Consider the following 24,520-nt stretch of genomic DNA (forward strand, 5'->3'; position numbering starts at 1 on the left):
AAAAGTCCTTTGGCAGTACCACAGTGCGGCGATGGTATTGTTGATTGTTCCATGGTACTAATGAATGCAAGTAAAGTGAGAAACTTTCTGATAATTTGTCACTGTTTTGAAATATGATGCTGAATGGCTTAAACCCACACACTAGATATTTAAATAGATTTCCAATATACTATGTTTTTTTTTTATTCACATACTGTATATATATATACATGCATACATACAGTATGTGTATGTACATGTATAGGTATATAAATATAAATATATATATATAAAATCAACAAAAGTGTGAGGTCAGTAAAACATCACTTGTATTCAGCCAAGACGCATTAAATTGATCATTAAATTTATCAAAAGTAACAGTAAAAACATTTATAGTGTTCCAAAAAATTCTGTTTCAAATAAATGCTATTCAAACATTCTATTCATCAGAGTCCTGAAAAAAGTATAACTGTTTACACAAAATTATTAAGCAGCACAACCGTTTTCAACATGATTATAATAAGAAATAATGAGAAATATATAATGTCTATATATATATAGAGAGAGAGTGAGAGAGAGAGAGAGAGAGAGACCACATTTAAACTGTTGTACATTTATACAATATCTCCACAGCTACTTGAAAGAATGCCATATAATTGAATAGAAAAAAGCATGGTATTTCTGTATCCAAATTTACCAGTGAAACTGTTTGGTACTTGACAGTTAGTGAGAACTGCTGAGTGTCAGTAATTGTCTTGTGTCTGCATGTGTGCAGCCATCTAAAGGTTATTCTGTTAGGACACATAGTGCCTTGGCATTCAGAAATGGCCTATTTTACCCACTGAACAGATGTCACCAGGGCCCGTCCGCTCCGCTCCAAGCTGACATTGGGAGTTTGGCCTTGGTTGCCAGTTTGCAACCTGTCCAGTTTACCCCTGCCCTGCCCCACATGCCAGCCAGTGCCTCAGTGCCAGAGAGGGAGAGACTTCACCTCTCTAATTTGCCCTCACTGCAGCTGCCAAACACACTCACACTCTGTGGGAGAGCAGAGAGAGAGAGAGAGAGAGAGGAAAATAAACAAATGAATACTTGAAACTTGAGAAAATAGAAGTTGTATTAGATTGGAACTAACTTTAATATTGCTTTTTTAATTATAAAAAAAAACACTTTATATTTTTGTCATAAAAATAAAATGTAAAAATTATTTTATTGTATTTTAAAAAATTGCTACTGTGTTTTTTTGTTTTGCAAATTGCTTGTGTTTTTCTTAATTGTAAGTCCCTTTGGACAAAAGCATCTGCTAATTGAGTAAATGCTAATGTTTTCTTCATTATACAACACTATTAAGTCACAGCATTTGGCAATAATACTAATAGACAATCAGATTATGGTGTTGATGGGTGCACAAAGGTTTTTCTGACAAAGGCTTCGTGACAAAACTACTATGTTGTGCAAACAAAACCACAGAGAGAGAAGTGGTGGATGTCATGAAGGGAAATAGAATGATAGCTTTAATGTGAGCCAACCTCATCCTATTACTGTAAGCAGCCCCACCTCGCATTACCGCATCTGCCTGGCAGCGGTAACCAGAACTCTCGGACCGCGCTAAGTGCATTGAGCTCTGCCAAATATACAGACAATGAATAGACTCGAACGCTGAAACCAGCAGAAGCCTATAGCAGGTAAACCAGAGAGGAGCGCACAGGGAATAAACTGACCGCAAACTGACCGGGAATGGGCGCGCTGACACGGAGCATTGCCTGGAAACCCACCACACATTGTCTAGACGACCCTCGACCTAACCTAATGTAGGATAACTGATGGTACCTGATGATCAGGGTCATTAGGGTGGACGTCACAAACAAGCCTCCCTTCCTCCCTCTCTTAGCAACACCAGCTGTGACCCACACTTTTTAGTGCTTTTTCCTGTCCAAATGAAATTCAGAATCAAATCATATTATAAGATATTTAAAAGAAAACTATCGTTCAAAAGTTTGGGTTGGGAAAAATTTTAAATGTTTTTCTTATGCTCACCAAGACTGATTTTATTTTGATCGTATAGTAAAAACTTTAATTTTAAATTTAAATAATTTAAACTTTTTCATTTGCATATATTTTAAAATGTAAGGACTGTTTGGTGTAATTTCAAAAGAACAGCATTTATTTGAAAGATATTTTTGTAACAATGTAAAATCCTATTATGTTTGATCAGTTTGATGTGTTAATATGTTTTTGCTAAAGTTTCATGATTAATTTTTAAGCAGTTTAATTTGTCACTGTGCTGAATTAAATTATTAATTTCTTAGAAAAATTAAAATAAGAAGAAGCAAAAGAAAATATGACCGGCCACCAAAAAGTTTAATATTGTTTATACTTTAAATTTGAACGAAATGGTTTAAAGGCATATAATGAAAAAAAAAAATTATTCATTCTAGTGAATCATTTTGTTTGAACAAACATTTGAAAATGATTCACTGATTGGACTGATATACTGACTGTGTAAGAGTGCTTTTGTTGTATTTGGTATACATGTGCTTGTTCAGTTTTGATACTACCCCTCTAAATGATTTTTTATTGTTATTATTTTATTATTTTTCATTTATTATTATTATTATTATTATATATATTTTTTTTTGCAAACAAGTGAATGGTAAGTGAATGGTAACAGAGTCGTTCATTCTGCCTCAAACAAAATGTATAAGAAAAATGGTGATTACATTTTTGGTGGACTGTCCCTTTAAAAATAAATATGTTGCATGAATTATATTTGTTGACTATTAATCTGAATATCTATGGTGGACAAATCCCCTATAGTGGTCAATGGCGGTTACAGCCCTAGGCCTGAGGTGGTAAATATGATTTCTTAAAAGCTCAGCTGTAATGAGATGGTAAAAATACATTCTGATATTGTCTGGCACAAACTGCACTGTTTTCTGAGAAAGAGGCAAACACCAAAGCCTTATGTGATTTGTCTTGTGTATGCGAGAGCGTGTGTGTAATGCGCATTGATATATGGATCAGATATAGAAGCGATGGCTCTGTGTGTGTGTAACCTCTGGCAGGACAGGAAGCTGTCAGCCTCGGGCTGCTGTGTCTCATCCACTGTGACGGGACGGTGAGCGCTGGACTTCCTGTGTCGAGCCAGCAACACTCCGTTATTCTGCCGTCACCCGTCCTGCCAGATTAGCTAATCTCATCACTGCTCTTAATGGAGGCAAGCAAGGATGACAAATGAGATTAGGCCATCGATTCATGTCTGCTATTTAAGCATTATGCTGTTTTCTGAATGAAATGAAGCTTTCTTAAAATGAGGGAAAAGCTTTGCTGAGAAAAGGACTTGAGGAGACACTGTTCTCGCTTCCCGATGTGCAGGACTGCATTATTTGCAATAGCTATAAATGACATTTCAGATTATGTGGCTTGTTGTTACTTTTCCTAAAATTGACCCAAAATTTATATTCTGTAATCATTTACTAACTCTCATGTTGTTCCAAAACTGTATGATTTTCGTTCTTGTGTTGAACATAAAAAAAAGAAAAAAAAAATCTACAGATTTTACCCATACAAATTAAGTTTAAATGTTTTTTTTTTTTTTTTAATAATCACTTAGCAAACACTTAAAACCTTTTATTTTTGTATAATTTCTATATTATTATAGTTCTTGTTATTAGGAATGTGATTTTTACTGTTACATTTTGTTTTTACTTTAATTTTAGTTAAAGTTTTAGTAATTTTATTGTGTGTTATTGTCATTTTTATTTGTTGTTTTAAAATATTTTGAAACAATTTTCACTTAGAAATTGCTGGTACATTTCACAATTAATTACAAAGACTTGATTGTACACATTGAATTAAACAAAAGAATGCAATTGCATTTCTTACTATCCATACTCTAATAATCTCTGTTGCATTTACAACTTTGAAAATCATTTTTACACTGTATAGTTTCTATTCCATTTGATTTATTTTTAGGTGTTTTAATACTTCAAGTTAAATTAGGCTAAATGAAAATTAGAAATGTTGCCTTTTCGCATTTAAGATGAATTCAAATAAGTTTGTTTTTTTTTATATATATATATTTCATTGTATTTCAGGTTTGTTTTAAGTAACAAAAATATTTGGCAACACTTTACAGTAAGGTTTAATTTGATCAAATTAGTGATCTACTTGTAGATAGCTTGAACTAACAATGAAAAATACTTGTAAAACATTTATTAATCTTAGTTAATGTTAGTTTCTGCATTTACTAATACATTATTAAAAATCTAAAGTTGTATCTGTTAATATAATTTAATGGACATGAGCTAACTAATGTTAATATGTATTATGAAATACAGTAGCAAACGTCTTGTTCATTGTTAATGTTATTTAATGCATTAATTAATGGAACATCATTGTAAAGTGTTACCAAATATGGTTTTAGTTCATGTTAATAATCTTGCCCTGCCTGGCACCCTTTAACACAGTGCAGGTCACTCTGTTCCTCTCTCTTACTGCACAGGAACACACACGGATCTAAATGTATAACAATCTAGTGCTCTTGGCAGGCTGCTGGGTGGCTTTGTGTTGGTGAAGGATGTAAGACATAGATGTGGCTCCCCAGAGTGCTTCTCAGAAGTGTTAAGTGCCTGGCATGTCAAAACAAATATGTTTTTGATGAACTTAATGAGAGGAAGATGCTGAAGTACCTCGAGCTGTAGAACCAAAGCAAGATTTTTCCTTGTGCACCTTTTCAAACAATAACTCGCTCATGTGTGAGAGAGAGAGAGAGAGAGAGAGAGAGAGAGAGAGAGAGAGAGAAAGAGAGCGAGAGCGAGAGCGAGAGAGAGAGAGAGAAGAGAGCGGGAGATTTGACAGCCAAGTTGCTTCAGGGCCAGTGGATCTGATTTCTTGATGTGGTTTCATGTTCTTTTGCATTTTAACACATGAAAGGTGAGCAGCTTAGTATTTGCATATTGTCACAATATAGCCTATTGGTATGTTTTTTTGCTTGGAGATAGTATAGATTTTTTTTTAATTGTGGATGCTTATTTCTCTTATTTTTACATTTACATTACCTCTGCCACTCTAACACTCATTTACGATTATTTAAAAATGCTAATAATTTAATAACACTTTAAATGTAATTTTTTTAAGCAATATCTTTTTTAAATAATTATATTTATTCAATTTAACTATGTAAAAGTAGATATTTTAAAACTTTAAATTACGTTGTGATGCCTAAATTCAGTTGTAGCATTTAAAATGATTGATTTTTGTTTTTAGTGTTGTATTAAAAATTGATTTAGACAAAATAACATTTTAATATTTGTCCTTTTTTCTGTAACGTGAAACAAAAAAAACATATATATTATTTTGGATGATGTTTCTATCTGGCATCTGCAGCTAATTGCTTTTTTCCTTGAGTTGTTGTTAAATTATGATGTAAAAAATATAGTTTATGCACTCTGTTACATTTTAATGTGCTTAAGAAAGTTCAGCTAAAGTTTGAGAGCAATGTTTTCATTCATAGTTCTAAAAATTCCCTGACACAACATCTTCCTGAACCTTGAATATTCCAGCTTCATTTGCATATATTTTGCAGCTCTCTTGCCTCCTTTGCCTTTTCAGGAGCATGAATCTTTCAGTGCCTCAAATCTCCTCAAAATATGTCATCAGTCTCCAACTAGCCTGTTTATTTGCTCCTTTAATTACTGGGAATGTAATTAATTATGTAAATATTTCTGTTTTCACAGGATATTGAGTGGTGCGCAGGATAAATGCCGGTAGCGGGAGAACTGTTGACATATCCACTCATTAAACAATACAATAAAGACTGCCTCAAGTACCCGTCCCTGCTTGTTTGTTAGCTCGTGTCCGAGATTTAATTGATGTTCCCAGGCTCCGCTTTCGTTCAGACAGCTATTGCTCAAAGGTTACCAAAAGTTCAGTCTAAACTTCTCAAAGCGTTGGAGCTCAAGTAAAAATGTGGATTTTTTTGAAGGTGGTGGAATGTGGATGCTAGAAAAGAGCAAATATGTTCTATATTGGTCCATATGGACCTGCATCAACAAACTCAAAGCATCTTCTCAAAGTCTGAGAATAACAAACCTTGGTGTTTATTGGCTTGGGCCTATAACCACTGAGAGCTATCAATGGTAATCTATTTGACAGTGACGTTTTGAAGAGTGCTTTGGAGAGCTGTTATGCTTGATGTGTCAAGATATTGCTTGGTAATAAAGATGGTGAAAGAAGTATATATAAAAAAACAGTACTATGGCAACCGTTTTAGCAATCTTGGGGTTGAAGATGGATGTTGTCGTGATCAGCAGAGAAGTTATTTGACCAGAAAATGACCATTTTATTTATTTTGTTTGGAATGACTCAATAGTGGTGGCAATTTTTCAGAGCTCAACGTAGAAGAGTGAGATACAAATAAAAGGAGAAAGATGTTTTGATTCGGTGAAGCATCTGCGGCTAACCTCAGCTTTCAGCTAGTATCAGGTTGTTATTGAGGATAATGTCTGGAATCAACTTATTTCTCTTCAGAACTCGGAAGGCATTTTTTGATGTATGTCTATGAAGTGTATGACCCTTTTTTTCTGGCACTTAAATAAATCCCAAAGATTTATTTGTATTAAAACAAACTTTTTGTTATGTGGAGGTCACACAGAAACGTGGAATCCTTTTATGTTTTCTTTATAATTTTTGCTCTTTTTCAAATGCTTAAACACTATACAAGTATTTTAGGTGTGGTGGAAATGTTAAAGATGGAATTCTGTCAATATATACATTAAGTAAAATTGGCACATACCTGAATTCTAAGTATTTTTGATGTCAGTGATCTAAGGAAAGCAAAATAAAAAATAAAAAAAATCCTGAAGCTTTCAGAAGGACGTCCAATTTGCAGACCTACTAAATACAATATAAGAATATGGTTCAAATTCAGAAATAGGTCCATAGAGAATACCTCCGCATGCAAGCACTGTGATATAAGCCTAAATATTTCAACGGTCATGTCCCTCATTGTTCTTTTACAAGCACCCAGTATCAGGGGAAGAATACAAACTGACTGCCCAGCAATGGCAATAGGCTCCTTTGTGTCTTTCTCTCTAGAGACTCCTTTTCCTCAAGTCGTTCTATCCATCGCTCTCCATTTCTTTCGCAGACCTTATTTAGTTTATTCCTTGACCTGGATTCCGAGACAGACCCTTCCACTGGTGTCTCCTGGTACAATATGTGTATTAGAAGGATCCAACCACAGTCCTCTTTGATCAAAGGCCATGACTGGCTTCAAATTTGTTCACCGGCGAGGAGAAACCATGTAGGCAAGGGACAATAGGATGCAGTACACTTCCAAGGGTGTCGGAATTGATTTGCTTGGGAAACGGCAAGTCGAGGCTGATTTGCACTTGCTGCATATCCATCAAGACTCATGGAAGATGTAATTTTCTCTCATGGTGAAAACCAAAGATGGGTTCAAACGAAGACAGATCTATTTGACTGTGGCATGGTGATTCAAAGCATAGTTGTGGAATAAATTCTGTCTAACAATTGCCAACTCGGAAGTACCAAAATAAAACACACATGCATGTAAACTCACACGTGTTCAGTGACTGTATAGAAAGTGGGAACCACGGCAACAAGGCAATTTATCTTTTCTGATAATTCCCCATATGCATCTCCAGAGACACCCAGCCCATGCGGACAAATCAACACATTTTTCACTCTCCTGCCGTCCTTTTCTGTCTTTCCCCTATTTTCTCCTCCATTGATTCCAACTCATCTTTGTGTTTTTGCTATATATATATTTTTTTTTTTTTGAGAAAGAGAGAATAAATGTGAGTCTTACTAATGAATAAATTCAAGCTTCATTCTGAATTACTTTATATATAACTATTTGAACCATTCCGTGTTGTTCCATCTATTATACATCAGATCTCTTTAAATTTTATTAAGGAAAATCCTCAATGACATGAATAAAGATGACATAAAGGAACAGTACACCCAAAAATAAAAATTTGCTGAAATGCCAGATTTGGAGAAATTTGGCATTACATCACCAATGGATCCTCTACAGTGAATGGGTGCCGTCAGTGTCACATGTGTGTGTTCCCGTTGAGTTCAGTTTTGCCCTTTTTTGGTTGGTTTCCGGTCATTAGTTAATCATTGTTTATTCTATTCACCTGTCTTGTATTAATCATCTCGTTTGTTCCTTTGGTTCCTGTCTTTTATAAGCCTTCAGTTTGTGTATGCCCTTTGTCTCGGTTTAATGTTTACAGTGGAAAAGTGTGTTGAAGCCTATTAAATACTTCCTTCATCTCCATGATTATCTACAACCACTAACCGTTACACTCAGAATGAGAGTCCAAACAGCTGATAAAAACAAGGAATTGACATGACTTCCTCAACAAATTAGTCATTAAGACATTTTTAACTTCAAACCATTGCTTTCGCCTAAAATATCAGTCCTCTATCCATAATATTGCTTTCTGCAGTAAAAATGTTGTCACGTCTGATTCAGGAGAGAAATATGCTGAGATCAAGGACTGTTTACAAGCAGAAACAGTCTAAAGCAATCTAAAGAGACATGTCAGTGGTTTTTGATGTGAGAAGACAAGAGGAGATGGACTTTTTCTTTGTAGGAAGTGTTATTAAGGATTATGGACTTGTATTTTGTCCAGAAGCTGTTTTAAGGTTAGAAATCCCTTAATGAAGGAATTGTTTCTTACAAATACACAGCTTTCCACTTCATAAGACATTAATTGATAGACTGATAGATGTAGTGTTGGTGACCATTGGTGACCAAGTGATGTAACACTACTTTTCTCCAAATCAGTTTTGATGAAGAAACAAACTCATACATCTTGCATGGCCTGAGGGTATGTAAATCCTTAGCTAATTTAAATTTTTGGGTAAACTATTCTTTTAATTACTTTTAAGAACTCAAACTAGTGAAATTTATAGCATTGATTTGGTCGCCCCTTTATAAATAAATAAATCAATAATTGCATACACAAATGTTTGTTTGTTCTGGCACTGACAAGGAGTTAAAATAAGAAAATCTCCTGTTTAGCCAAAACCTGCAAGCGGTTAAATTACAAACAGCAGTGGATTTTTACTGATATCCTATCGCTGACACTGTGCGTGCAGGTACAAATAACCCAAAGGCTATTTCCCTGCCATTCAAATAAAACACGAACGTTTCATGACAACACACTCAAACACACACATACCCCCCAATGACAGTCTGTGCCCCTGTCCATCTCCTTAATCCACCGTCACTATGAGAGAAAAGCCTATCTAGGGTGATATTTGAGCAATGGTTGTTGGCTAGCTGTAAGTCCTCTTTGGTAAAGGATATAACTGGGATTATGTCCGCCTTTAGAACAGGGAGATGAATTCTCCTAGTTTGAGCATCTCCAAATGTGGCCGCCGGGATCATGCTAATATTTATGATTACTTAGCTGAGGTTCTTATCTGCAAACTGCCACACTGCACCCGGAATAATTCTGTTCTACTGCAATATCTCACAATCGATTTTTTTCTTTAAAGGATACAAAATAACACAATATTCGGCTGGTAGCCTCGGTGCTTAGCAGGAACAGATGAGGGTTTGAGAAGAGTGTGGAAAAATTGGAACGTTACATGATGATGATGGAGTGACAGGTGAAGGCCTAATTATTAACCTGGTTTTGGGGGAAATTTACACAAGCATTACCCCACATACTAACTTTTTTTTTCCCTTAACTTTTACACAAACTATATAATTTATGCACTATATCATTTAAATTTAAATTAATTTAACTAATATTAACTTATTAATTAATACAAATTATTAATTTTAATTGAATTAATTTTAAATTTAACATAACTTTTACATTTAAATTTAAGTATTAATGTAATATTATTGAACTATACTGAAAACCAAAATACTTCAGTTCAGCTAAATAATTCACTGGCATTCATATTACTTCCATCTTTGATGTAGGCACTAGCGTTGGGAACCAAAACTTTACTGTAGATTCTCTACTAAAACTACAGCTTGAAACAACAAAATGTAATTCACGCAAAAATGAAAATTCTGTCATTAATTACTCAACCTCATGTCGTTCCAAACCTGTAAGACTTTCATTCATCTTCAGAACACAAAATAAGATATTTTTGATGAAATCTGAGAGCTTTCTGACCCTCCATAAATGCAACTACCACATGGTTCAACCTTAATTATATGAAGCTACAAGAATACTTTTGTTGAGCAAAACAAAAATAATGACTTTGTATGATGTGGTATTCTCTGAATGCACGGTGACTGACAAGGAAGTGGAAGTGAAGTTAAGTTATTCTTCACGGAAGTGAAGTTGTTTTTTTTGTTTTCTTTGCACAAAAGTAAGGTTGAACCACTGATGTCACATGGACTACTTTAACGATTTCCTTGCCTTTCTTGGCCTTGAACATGGTAGTTGCGCTGTTGTCTATGGAGGGTCAGAAAGCTCTTGGATTTCATGAACGACGTTTGGAACGACACAAGGGTGAGTAGATAATGACAATTTTCATTTTAGGGTGAAGTATCCCTTTAATGAATGATTATTTTTTTGGTCACTCAAATACACAAAGCGCTACTAGTGCATTCCGACTCCTAAATGAATGATTCTTAAGAGCCAGAACTTTTCAGTGAATCAAAAACATACAGTGTAACCAGTGTCGTTCAATTCACAAATGAATGACTCTGAGTCACAGTTATGTGTTTTGTCAGTGTTATTTAATAAAAAAAGAAGAATTTCACTACATTTAATATGTATAAAATAGATATGACCAATTTTATACTATATAATGTATTACAATACAATAACATATTATATAATATAATAAATTATATAATTATATATAATAAAATATTATAATTTGTAAATCTGTGAAATGACATTAAAAAGTCTCTGTAAACACACCTTTTGCAGGAAATTATTAAAAAGTTATTATTTAATCATTTGCCAATGGAATTTTTATTTCTTTATTCTATGTATGTATTCCTTAAAAGTGTTAAAAGAATTGTTAATGAAACCATTGTTCATTGTTCATGACTCCACTTGAAGGCTGTCCCTGTCAAGTCCCTTGTTTATTTCGTTTTTTTCCCACACCCACACATCCACTTTCACTTGAAGTATAAACAGAATATGGATGCTTTGGTTCCTGTTGAGTCCCAATGTGCTACAACACATTGACCTTCAAAATGTCTGTTTGGCTCTGCTGGTAATTAGAACAACCACACTTATTAGCCAACGACTGTCAACCTCCTGTGATTTTGTCGGTTTTCCCAAGAAGCTTCACATACCAGTGTGAGCTAACATGGTTATACATGAAGAACATCAAAGTGCTCGGCAGAACAGATGGTTGTGTATGCAAAAAAACTAAATCTAAATAATTACCCACAATTCCCTTCTCGGCCTTGGACCAGGCCCTTTTGGTTGGCTCTCATTAAAATGTCAAAATGTAGAGACTCTTTACAACGTATCTCATCTTTACAGAAGGGACAAACAGCGGGTTGAAATGATAGCGTTCCCCCGTGTCCATTTAAGAGTTTGTAGTCATTCTCCCTGGTGCGGTGTCTCTTACAGTGCCACATTAACACCTTCTCAGCTCACTGATTCCAGAGCTCCTTTTTTAGGGAATCAAACACACTCAGTACAGCACAACTGGGAATAACCCCCCTGATTTCTCCTGGCTGTAAGGGGTGAGTGTGTGTGAGTTCGTCCCCTGAGACTGTCGAGTGATTACACACATATTACAGTGTGCGAGCTCCCATGTCACATTAAAATTGCGCTTGCTCCTAATAGCATCTTTAGCCACCTTCCTTCCACCCCTCCCTCTCTTTTTCTCTCCTTTCCTTTCTTTTTCTACCTGAATGACTGTGAAAATAACCTCTGAACAAAAGGTCAAGTGATCGTATTTTTTTTTTTTTGCTTCTCTACAGTCTTCATTTTTTTATTTAAGGGCCAGAGCTACAGTATAGAGTGCTTCAAGGTAGCCTAGCATGAAATTGTAATGCCGTGATAAACAATAGGTGCAGGCTTCACTGTTACACAGATGCAGAGTGTGGGTTTTCCGTAGGTGTGGGGCAGTAATGCACATGTATAATTTCACAAGGACCCACATCGCCCTGCAATCATGTGTGTTCAAATGTGCACATGAAATTGATTCTGTGCTGAATGAACTGTGGTTCTATGGTATTAAAAAAATAGTAAAAAAGTGATAAAGATATTTTTGAAACCGTATTATAATATGCAAATAAAAAACAACAACAGTGTCTCCCTGTTCGATGTGAACTCATTAATTTTCAAAGTGAGCTGGCGCCTTCAGGTGAAATGAGCTACAGGCGACAAGATGTTGGCATGTCCAGTGACGTGACAAAGTTGAGAAAAGTTTCACTTTATGCAAATGTGCAGTGACTACCAATGGGAATGAAGGCAGTGGAACTCATGTATCCTGGCTGGCAGCTATTGTGCTTGAGTGTCAGTAAGATGCAAGAGATGTTAATCTTTGCAGTGAGCAATTTCCTGAATATATATGATATGTGATCATGTGGTAGTAGACTATAGATAACTGAGAAAATTTTTTATTTGAATTGTATTAAATGTATGGCTGTAACAGAATACTCTGTGATTCAATGATGATCCACTTTAAAAACTTGCCTTCATAGGAAAGAATATGGACCGATAAGGGTTCCTTACCATCTTTAATCTATCAGACAGCAATTAACCGCATCTACACCTTTAGCTTTGATAGGCATGTGTTCCATATGCACTGTACCATACATTAAAAATGCTAAAATATGTCGATGAAACATTTTTTAAATTTGAATTTATTCATTTACGAGTTTAAAGCATGTTTGGTGATGCAGTTCCCTTATCCAAGACAAATTTCTTTAATGGGAAACAACAAAAATAACTTTAACCTTAATATATAAGCCTATAATATGTGATATCTTGCAATTAATATATATTTTTTTATAATTATAACACCACTAAAACTGAACTTTTAACACCAGGATATCACATTATTCGGATATAAAATCCTTTGAAAGGAATCTCAGTGGACCACTCACAGCTCACAGACGCTATTGTCCTTGAATCTTGAGAGCTTATTTTGACTTTTATTTAATAAAATAAATAAATAAATGTAGCCACTTGTAATGTGAGCTAAAGATAACCAAATTTCATAATTTTCAACGCCGCCTCCCATTCAAGAGGGAATAACTCTGTGCGGTGGAATTTTATCAGACGTGATTTGATTGGCCCTCCGCTAATCCCCCATCTCCGCGAACTCATATTCCATTGGACGTTCTCACTGTCAATCAGGCTGTCTGTGCCCGCCCATCGGTGGGGCCAAATAAGGCACATAGTACCGCTGTGTGTGTCAGTAGCCCGGACGGCTCCGTCTCATCCCGCACCGTGAGTCAAGCGTGCTCGGCTGCGACATGACCAGAGCCCCGCAGACCTGGCCATTCAAATATGGAGCAGTTTAAAGCGATCATTTCGGTGCTTTGGATATTATTGCTCAACAGAAACGAGGAGTCCCGTGCAGAGGAAGGTATGTGTCTTTATAGTTGTTAAGACGCCAGGTAAATTGTTTCCGTACATGGCGTGAAGTGTCTGCTGGGAAGTATAACTCTCACTGCAGGTGTGTGCTTTTCATATTCCGGCGCTGTAAAGTTAATAAATAGATATAGAGAGGACCGAATCAGTGATGCTTTTGAATTATGAGAAGCTTTGATTAAAACTGAAATCGAAATGACAGTCGGCGTGCTTTTAAAAACAATGATCCTAAGAAATACACAGGATGCTTTTGACAAGCTGCAACGATGTGTTGTTTAATGGGGAAATGTTCATTAATAAAATGAATATATATGATTCATTTCATTATCTGTTTTATATTTATATTCTTTTGTGTTTGAATTGCTTAGTAACTAAGCAAATCACAATAAATTGTGATTGTTTCAAAACAGAATTGTCTATATAAACAGTTTTTTAGTATTGTAATATGGAGATTAAAATGACAAGAGAAATGTTTAAAATAAAAAAGATACTTAGACAATCATGTATGTACATACATTTTCTTAATGATGTTTATTTTTAAAATAAAACATACATATTTTTCTGTATTGTCATAATCTGTTCTTTTTTCTCTGTCTTGTTATTTCTCTTTGTCATGTCATTTTAATCTCCCTATTATAAAACTACAAAAGCAGATTTCAATAGATCGGGCTGTTATGCTGGATTCACAATAGGTGCTTTCTGACTGTGCTGTTCCTGGTGGGATTGTTTGACAGTCATGAAAGCTTCAGCAGTTTTGGTAGCCAGGCTGTCGCATTAGGCTCAGGTGAGGTCAACTAAGCGTCCTAATGAGTGGCATGGCACAGAGAGGGAAAGAACAGATAATAACTGCGTCCCTTCAGGCTCTTTGGCTATGCTGAAGAAGCCCAGCTGAGCCAGGCTGCTCTCTCTCGCTTTTTTCCCCTGCTTGCACTCTCATACACAATGCTCTCATGTGCACATGGCTGAACTCTGCCAGCCCCCGTCCGTCCTCTGCTGGAATGCTGGTCGACTGGATTAGAATCGTTGCCTTAATGAATGTTTTGACAGCGATTAATTGCTGTGAAAGCGATGTGTTCTGAAAGGCCTTGTGTGGCTGCGGTGATATGGACGTTTTCTGATTGAGCTGAATATGTTCTCACTGTACGGAGGACCTCTTTGTCCACAATTACATCCCAGTCCTGCTGCGTCGGTTCTCTTTGTATTCAGTCACACTGTATTCTCTCTGTATTTGGTCGCTGACAGGTGGGATTCAGACGGGATGAGAGCTCTTTGTTGGTGCATACTGTATTATACAAAGAGCTAACCTAAAAGTGAAAATCGTAGTCATTTACTTACCCTCATGTAATTTCTAAACTCATATGCGATGGCATATGGCATCTATTCTATGGTTTATTTAGGGTGAGCAAAATGTATTTTTAAATAAATGAATACTGTTCAGCAAGGATGCATTAAATTGATTAAAAACATTTATAATGTTAAAAAAATGATATTCTCAAATGATGTTGTTGTGAACATTCTATTCACGAAAATTAAGCATATTATCAACGTTGATATTAATAAGAAGTTTCTTGAGCACCAAATTAGCATATTTGACTAATTTCTGAGGGACACAGTGAGACTGCTGAAAATTCAGCTTTGCCATCTCAGGAATAAATTACATTTTAAAATCTATTATAATAGAAAACTGTTCTTTTAAATTGGAATAATATTTCACAATATTACTTTTATTTTTCATTAAACAAATGCAGCTTTAGTGAGCGTAAGAGATGTCTTTCAAAAAAAAATTTTGTTTACTTTCAATTTTAAATTTTATATATATCATATGGGAAAAGCTGCATAAACCTCTCTCCTTTCTTTTCCTGTGTCCTTTCCCATTCCCCAAAGCACAGGTGTCATTCCTCACATAGTCGGTTGGAGGTGGAGGCCCCTCATTCCTGACCCTTCAGACTTCAGACTTAACATCTCATTGTGGGCTTATTTACTGCTTTTTAGTGGTTTTGCGGTTGTTGCGGTGGCGCAGCGCTTTCGGCCATGTGCCGTCGCATCTGCTGCATTGGTCATGCTGTTCCTTTGCCGTTTAAGTGCTCTGTCAGGGTGCAGTTCAGACCATATGAGGGCACTTACTTAGGAAAGCTTTATACGCCTGTCATCTCTATGCTGGGTTCCATCAACAAACTCTGCCAAACTCCTCCTGAACAGCATTATGCTCTCTGAGTTGTTGGCAGAAATGTAAAATCTGGACTTGGGCCCTGAATGTGTTAACAATGTGGCAAAATTGTCGATTATCGATTTAGACACAGACCAGTTAGCATGGAAATTCATACCGGTGCATTTATTAAAAGCATGATTTTTAGTCCTGGCTAATGGTAACGGGTTAGACCGTCGGATATCTGTGCTGGCGGTGCCTGTGCTTGTTGGTGAAGGTGGCAGCCAGACTGTGCGGGCAAGGTTAGAGTGATTTGTGAGGTTGGCAGGCGTAACTGTGACATCCAGGAGTTTATTTAGTGGGCCGTTGTGATGTGTGGACTCACAATGAGCAAGAAGGAAAGTAAAACAATGAGGGCTGGAGACAGGAGATGGCTGTGTCTGAAAGTAGAAAAATGCTGTTTTCGTAGGCAGCGTAAGGAGGTAGAAAGGTGAGCCTTTTCCGAATTTAACTTTGTGCAACATCCTAGCTCTATTTTAGCAGCCTCACTGCCTTTTATGGCAGCATCCTAACTAAAACAGAACCACATAAGCGATTGATCTGGAGCACTCTATATTCTATATCTTGTGCGTCATAGAAATAGTGTCATGGAAGACAACTAAAAATTGATTTCAGTGCAAGCGTTGTGAGAAGAATGACGCAATATTGGCTTAAAATACATTAAAATAGTCCATTTTAAATGATTGAGAAGCTGTTTATTAACAATTTCATTATTATAAGTGTTGTTTTTTTTGCTTTGCTCATACTCACCGAACTTTTCGCTATGCATTCTAAGATCACTTTCTTCCTTAGTGAAGGGTACATGCAATGCTGCCCTTAAATTTGACCTAAAGAAATATTATTGCAGGTAGGATTTTCACAATATCACATTTTCCTAACATCAATATCATTGCCAAGAGAATTCACAATAAGAATTATCACAATGTCTACAGAAACTTTGAAAAAAATGCTATAAAGTCAGTTTCATCCTTAATGTTTTTTCGTTTTCTCTTTTTTTTTTGGCCAATGAATCACACTCAAAATATGAATGTATAGGCAGAAGAATAGTGAGTTTGTAATTATAACTGTACAAAAGCATGCAAAAAGAACTTTCTGCAGACTGAGGTGTTTAATATTCTGTCAGTTTTACGGAACCCAAAGGGGAGCTAAACTTTCGGGTTAATTGTTTTGATCTTCTCCTCCAACATGATTTTGTGCGTCAGTAATAACTACATACTGTGTCATCGTCTTTTTTTAAAAACATTTCTTGATAGGTGGCAACACACTGCCACCTATGTTGGAGTGTTCATTAAATAGTTACTGGCACTAGACAATTTATGGTATTATCGTTAACACTAGACAATTTATGGTATTATGTACAGTTAACATGATTTCAGTATTTTTTTTATTTTTTTTTTATATTACGCTTATGGTCAATAGCAGTATATTACGACACCTCTAAGGGCAGACAGCACAGTTAAGATCCCTACCTTTTGGAACAGCCTTCAAAACTTAAACGTTCTTTTTTTTCATGTTTTTACACTTCTAACGGAAAATAAGCACTGTAATCATTAAATATTTGCTTGGGTACATTTAAAACTCTCAAATTTCTTTTAGAATTTGCTTGAAGCTATTAAAGATGTCATGGAATTCCATCTGAAACCATTTTCCTTAGAACTTATAGTCACGATTACCCATAATACCCTGTGTGGATGTCATAAGAGAATCGTTGTTTGCAATCTGGTAATTAAGCTTGATCTGTTTCCTCACAAATTGACCAAATCCCATATTGAGTGGAACCATGCGGATCGATGCTACGTCGTTCTTTGCGGCTTTAGGAGAAGGGTCACCGGGATTCATCTTCGTTCTCTATGAAGACAAGTTTCTGCTGGATCTGCAGGAATGCCCCTGGAGGCGGAGTCACGTCTGAGGTGGTTTTGTGAAGGGGATGGATGGTTTTATTACCAGGAGAATATGGATGTTTCTGGAATGCCATGCAGCTTCATAAAGGTGAAAAATGAAATATACTTTATGGTGTCAGTCTTGGATGAACATAGAAAACCAACCAGCAGAATGCTTGATTGTCCTTCCAGCTGCATTGTGTATTTTCGTTTGAATATTTATCTATGTACAGTGCTGGAATGTGTCAGACAGCTGGCAAAGAACATGCTGTGAATGTACCTGACCTCTTGTGCTGATCTTTATATTTAAAGCACTCTAGACAAGCATTTCCTCTGTGAAAATAGGTTGTTTGTTCTCACACTTTCTTAATGTGATTCAGTATCTTGATTTTAATATGGATATTAGGGATGATGAAGAGGACAGGTATGCTTTTGGAGGTGCGGAGGGCCGCTAACATGTAGATGTGAGCTTATGTAAGACTCCAGACCTCTGGCTCTTTTAAAGGTTTAATTAATAAGACAAAGAAGCAGTAGAGAGTAAATGTTGCTTTTCTCTGGCTATGCAACATATTTGACTATGAGATTCTACAGTTTCATGTTTAGAGTTTTTGAAGCTGGGCACACTTTTCGCAAGGTCGACAAATTTTTCCCAGAGTTAACTTAGGACAGAGGTATTGATCTAGGGTCATCATCTCTCCAGGCACCTGACCATCTGTAGAGCTGGGTGGAAATCCGATTTAATGAAAGCCGATAGCTGACATGAAGAGTTTGCATATGGAATGCCACAATTTTGTTTAGTGTGTCATTTGAAAGTATTGATCAAATAACTTTTTGACAGTAAGAATGATTAAAATGGAACAGATAAATTTTTTTCAGATAATTTTTAAAATTATATATTTTATATATGCATAGAAAAATCACACGGGCTATATAAAAATATAATAAAAAAGTTAGATTCATTAAAACGTTGATTTTTTTTCATGCTTGAAAATTAGATTTGATTTCTAATGTTTTTAAATTGCCATATAATTTTCAGTTTAGGAAACATAAAACTGTCATATATGACAGTTTCAGGGATTGGGCTAAACTACAAAAATAAAATATAAATATTAAATAAAATTAATATATTAATTAAAATATAAAATTAAAGAAATATAGAATAATTTAGCCAAATATTTTCAGCCCCCTGGGTTAAGGCCAGTTTTACCCTCTGCTAAGGACTGATACAGTGTGGCACTAGAATGTCACAAATAGTTTTTTTCACAATAGACAACCAATCATAGAGTGCCTTATTAAATATTCATGAGCTTTGCACACATGCAAAAACTTCCACATGTAAATTTAGTTTTGAGCATCTAAGATAATTCAAACCAGTTATAATGACAAAAAGTGACACCAAACCAGCTAACCCAAGTGATGAAGTATAAAGTATGATTTAGAAGATTTAAGACATCCAGAAAGGTAATATTTGCGCATTCCCATAGGTGGACAGTTGCATGCCTTAAGTTGTCCAATCTCTGATTTATATCATATATTTTCAAATGTTGTTCCAGGTATCAGCAGTCTGGAATAAGATATTCCTTAATTACTTTAACACAGTTTTTTAAAAAGATGCTGGCTTATATTTTTAAGTTTGTTAGTGTTTCATTGTTACTTATGTGATTGTTTTATTGGACCTAATGCATATCTAATAACAAGAAAATCTCTCTGCCGATATATTAGTGGTGAATTCCATCCCAAAGCTTATAATAAAGGCCATGTGCCGCATCCCCACTGGGAAACTACTTAAACTTTAATGTTTCATTCAGCATCCTCACAGCATTGTACAGACTGAACTGTCGCGTAAAGTGGATTTTAAGTATCCTCTGCCTGCTCATTGAGTGACGCCTGAGACATTTAAGACACTAATAGCAATTTACTCTTTCCTGAGTCACCCACATGGGTGAGATATATCTGCATCTCCCGGTCTGGTATGCCAGCTTGACATGGACTTGGCCCATTCGGCCCCCTCAGATGCCCGTGAAGCAGCACTCCGGTTATGTGCAAAACCCCATTAATCTTTTGAAGAGGCATTTGACCTTTCAAACTCATTAAGCACGGCAACCTCGCACATGCCGGATATGAGCCTTCCTGCTCACCTTCTCCATCTCCCTCTGCCCCCTTTATCAGGGCCTAAATAGGAACAATGTTCTCTCTCCCTTCCTCACCGCGCAGCTTTGACCACTGACCTGGAAAATCGCCCGACCTTTTAATGCGTGGTTTCCCGCTGATGAATAAATTCATAAATTGTACGCTCTGCTATGAAGGCTTTACTAGAGTCTCCCCAGAGCCGAGATCAGGGCCACAGGTTTAGTAAGCCTGACTTTTACGATTACGCTTGCTCCCAGTGGTAGGAAAACAGTTGGTGTTGGGTTCCAGGGGATGGACTGATAGGGTTAGTTGATGGAAGCTGCTGCTGCTCAGGTTGGAGCCGTGGCATAGCGGTTTAGTGCATGGGCTCAGATGTTGAGTTGTGTTGCTCATTCATCTCATCCATTTTGTTATAAAATATAGCATTCTGTGTAGAATTCAAATGGGTCCGATACGTTTTGTGGTCTGCGCCGACTGCATATGATTTGCTCCATGCTTTCGCATCTCTGGAACAGCAGACTGTGTGTGCGCGGTGCGGCGGTTCACGAGACACTGTGCGAAACCAGACTTCTTTCGCCCCAATGTAAAGCATATTTACACTGTCTGAATCGTTCCCTAACCCCTAATGCACTACATGCCATTCACCATACAGAAAATCGCTTTGGATTTTAGAGAGCATTTGATTGGACAAAGTTTGATGCGAAGCTGAAGTGCAGGGTGATGTCATCAAAATCTTTGATCCATGTTGGTGGAAGTGAGAGACTGCAAGTTTTGTATGCTTATATCTTGTAAATACAAATTGTGACATTGTTTTGGAGCACACTAGCTTATAGATAATGTTAAGGCTAACATATTCATACCAAAAGCCAAAAAACTTCAATTTTGATTTCATGGTGACTTTAAATTAAGTTTTTTAATTTTATGCATCGTCTTAAAAGCAAGAGCACGCTTATTAAAACGCCACTATTAAAAATAAACACTCCTCAAAAACCAACAGTTTTATTTTTGTATTTTCTATAATATTTTAGTATCATATTTATAGCATTTATAATATTCTGAATTTGTTTTTATCTTATTTTCTGTTTTCCATTTAATTTTAATTTGTTATAGTAATCGTTTAGTATTAGTAATTATGTACTAATGTATTTTTTTTATATAGTTACATAGAGCTTTAACTATATTTTTACAATTTATTTTACATAAGTTAATATTTTAATTATCTGTCAATATAAGATCTGCCAATGCAACATTTCAAATGTTTTCTAGCATTCTAACATTTCTAAAGTTTTTCTTATATTCATATTTATCAGCTTTATTTCAAGTAATGAAAACGGTCAAAAGTTAACAGTAACAACACTGCTAATCATCTAGTTGGTTACTGGACGATTAGTCATCTAGTTGATCATTGTAGCCTATCTCTTATGTGAATTTGAATCTTGTTTGTTGTTTCATGTTGTTCTGACCTGATTTTGTTTAGTTGTCTGATCTTTTTTCTGTCCATCATTTCCTGCCATCTTCCAATAAAAAGTGTTAAAAAGGCCAATATAAAAATAAAATTCAAATTATTATAATAAAACTGAAAAAAGGTTGCAGAAATTTCAAGGGGAAGAGATGACATTTCAAACGTAAAAAATCTTGGCGTAGCTCTTTCGAGTTTGCCAAATTAAACAAAACAAACAAATAAAAATAAACAATCAAGAAAGGTAATGCAGGAACAATGGAATGACAATTTTCTTTAACACTTTGTTCACAGATGATTGTGGGAGCTTCTACACTTGTGTCATTGTTTTTGTCCTGAATGGGTTGACTGCAATCTCGCAGGCAGATGAGTCAGAGCTGTGGCTATCTATATGGCTGAATCGCAATCTCTGCAATCAGTGTGTGAAGTGTTTGGGTCTGTGTGTATTTCTACATTTGCTCTGATTGCAATCAAAACAACTAAGGGGGTTAACGGTTAACCCCAAGCCAGGGTCAGCTCGAACCACAGATATATCAGATATAACATTGTGCATATCGCCCAGCTTGAAAAATAAAACTCACTTGATGCTACTTTTTTAATAGTGGAACGTTTCTGTAATATCACAACTGGTGCTTCATCTAGAGGCATATAAATCCTGGCACGCTTGGAATGGATACGCTGTAGAGATAACAGCTTGATTTATCGGCTTTTTTACTCTTTTTAAGATCTTGTGCATGCTCAGACGTGCACTGTGAGTGTTTAGAAGGCTTTACGTTCTGTTCAAGAAGCTGATTTCTCAGGGCTCTGAGCTGTTTGCAGATAGAATGTTTATTATTGTGTGATATACTATGGAGGTTTGGTTGTTGGGCTGCAACAAATAATCGATAAAGTTTGATAATGAAAATAGTTGACAAATGTCATTATAGATTAGTTTTTGTTCTATTTTATTATAATGTTTATACTTGGAAAGGTTTGGAGCATGTAACATTTTTAAATATTTGCTGTTTTTTTAAAGATGTCTCTTGAAGTGAAGTGAAGTGACATACTGCCAAGTATGGTGACCCATACTCGGAATTTGTGCTCTGCATTTAACCCATCCAACGTGCACACACACAGCAGTGAACACACACACACACACACCGTGAACACACACCCGGAGCAGTGGGCAGCCATTTATGCTGCGGCGCCCGGGGAGCTGTTGGGGGTTCGGTGCCTTGCTCAAGGGCACCTCAGTCGTGGTATTGAGGGTGGAGAGAGTGCTGGACATTCACTCCCCCCCCACCTACAATCCCTGCCGGCCCAAAACTCGAACCCGCAACCTTTGGATTACGAGTCCGACTCTCTAACCATTAGGCCACGACTTCCCACTCTTATGCTCACCAAGGCTCCATTGTTTCCAATAAAAACTGTAATATTGTTACAAATTCCAATAACTATTTTTCTATTACATTTAAAAAAAATTTTTTAATTTATTCCTGTGATGGTAAAGCTGAATTTGAAGCAGTCATGTCTAGTGGTGGACCGATATATCGCCACGGCCGATATTTTGGCAGATATTTGGCATTTTTCAAATATCGGCATCGGCCAGTAAGTTTTTCTGTTTGGCCGATGCGTTTGTATTTTCGTTCGTATTTACTTTTATATTGATGGTGCTGAGAATGGCAGCACCTGAGCACCCAGTGCTCACATTCTCCCTCTAGTTCGCCGTCGTCGTTAACAGTTCTGTCTAATATAGACATTTAATTTCACAAACCTCGAATCTAGTTGAGATCTTGTGAAGTGTGCATTTGTATCCTGCATGATCGCGTGTTCTCTGCGTGATGGTAGGTTCGTGCGAATTGAATGCGGACAGGAGTAAAGTTCAGTTTCACTGGAGATGCGTGATCGACAAACTTTAAACTCGTGATTTTAAATTATGCTTTAAATTCATGCTTTTTTCCACTGTCATATTCATGTAATTTTCACTGTGTGCTTTATATAAAATGAGTGTTACATTGGGAATCATATTTTTTCAAATAAAGCCAATGCACACAAACTTCCCAGAATACTGAGTGCCCTGTTGGTTAGACAGTGTTTATTTTCTTTTAAATTATATTATTAAATATTTATTTGTGAAAAATACTTTGTCATTTAATGTATAAGCATGCTTATTTTTACACACTTATTTTTAATCCATTTTCAAATTTCTTAAATATTAATTAAAATAAATAAAATTATATCGGCCATTGGCCACCCTGCTTTCCAAGATATCGGCATCGGCTGTCAAAAAAAACAATATCGGTCAACCACTAGTCATTACTCCAGTCTTCAGTGTCACATGATCATTCAGAAATTATTTTAATATGCTGATTTGGTGCTCAAGAAACATTTCATTTTTAGGATTATTTGATCGTTAGTATAAAGGTCAGAAGAGCAGCATTTATTTGAAAAAAAATTCTTTTGTAACATTATAATGTATCTTTATAAATATTATAGTCTTCACTGTTTCTTTTGATCATTGTAATACATGCTTGCTAAAATCAAAGTAATAATTTCTTTACAAAATCCTGCTAGTATATTAGTAGTGGTAATAATAATAATGGTACAGTAATACTGGAAATGTAGATTGTTGTTCTGTTAATTGAGTAAATTAGTGACAAAATATTTAATTGCAGTACTGTTTATATATTAATAGGTATATTTAGCAGAATTTCAGAGCTGCTGTTTTCCAAATACCCTAGTCTTCATCCATTCTCATTGTTCTCTGCTGAAAAATAGCAGCTTTGACATCCTGCTAAATAGTTTATTTTATGTTGAACACAAAGTAAATCACAAGGGCTTGGAATCACAGAATGAGTAAATGAAAAATGTTAATTCTTCAGTGAACTATCCCTTTAAGTGTGTGTGCAGTTTATGGTGATCTAATGTGTGGTCAGATGGTCAGTTGGCGAGGTGGTGTGGTCCTCTCTCTCAGGGCCAGATGGGGAGGCTCTCAGGAAGTGCCAGTTCCTCCTCTCTATCCACTCCGCGAGCCTGTCCTCACACACACATACTCGATTTAGTGTGTGTGTGTGTGCATGACAGCGTCACCCTTTATTTCTCCTTGTCTCTGTGGTAATTGTAGATTACTTTAGCACTCCTTGAAGGTCAGCTCAAGGACAATTTAGCAGACAGAGTCTAAATGAGAAGAAATAGGATTCACCTGGCAGGGAATATGTGTGTGTTTGCCCCTCTGCTTTTTGTGCCCATGTTCCTTAGGCTGTTTCTGATCCCAAATGCAGCTCATACAGTTGTGTGGACATCAGTGAATGACTGA

At 36.1% G+C, this 24,520-nt stretch overlaps 1 protein-coding gene across 1 annotated transcript in view; it reads left to right on the plus strand.

The window, feature by feature from the left end:
- The first annotated feature begins 13,410 nt into the window (after positions 1-13,410).
- LOC306885021 (ephrin type-A receptor 7-like) overlaps positions 13,411-24,520 on the plus strand; it is a 134,589-nt gene continuing 123,479 nt past the window's right edge. Inside the window, exon 1 of the mRNA XM_079441331.1 lies at positions 13,411-13,545. Within this exon, the coding sequence (XP_079297457.1) occupies positions 13,467-13,545 (79 nt within the window). The 5' untranslated portion in view covers positions 13,411-13,466. The remainder of the gene's footprint in view (positions 13,546-24,520) is intronic.

Source organism: Barbus barbus (genome assembly GCF_936440315.1).
Source record: "Barbus barbus genome assembly, chromosome: 19".
Lineage (NCBI taxonomy): Eukaryota > Metazoa > Chordata > Actinopteri > Cypriniformes > Cyprinidae > Barbus > Barbus barbus.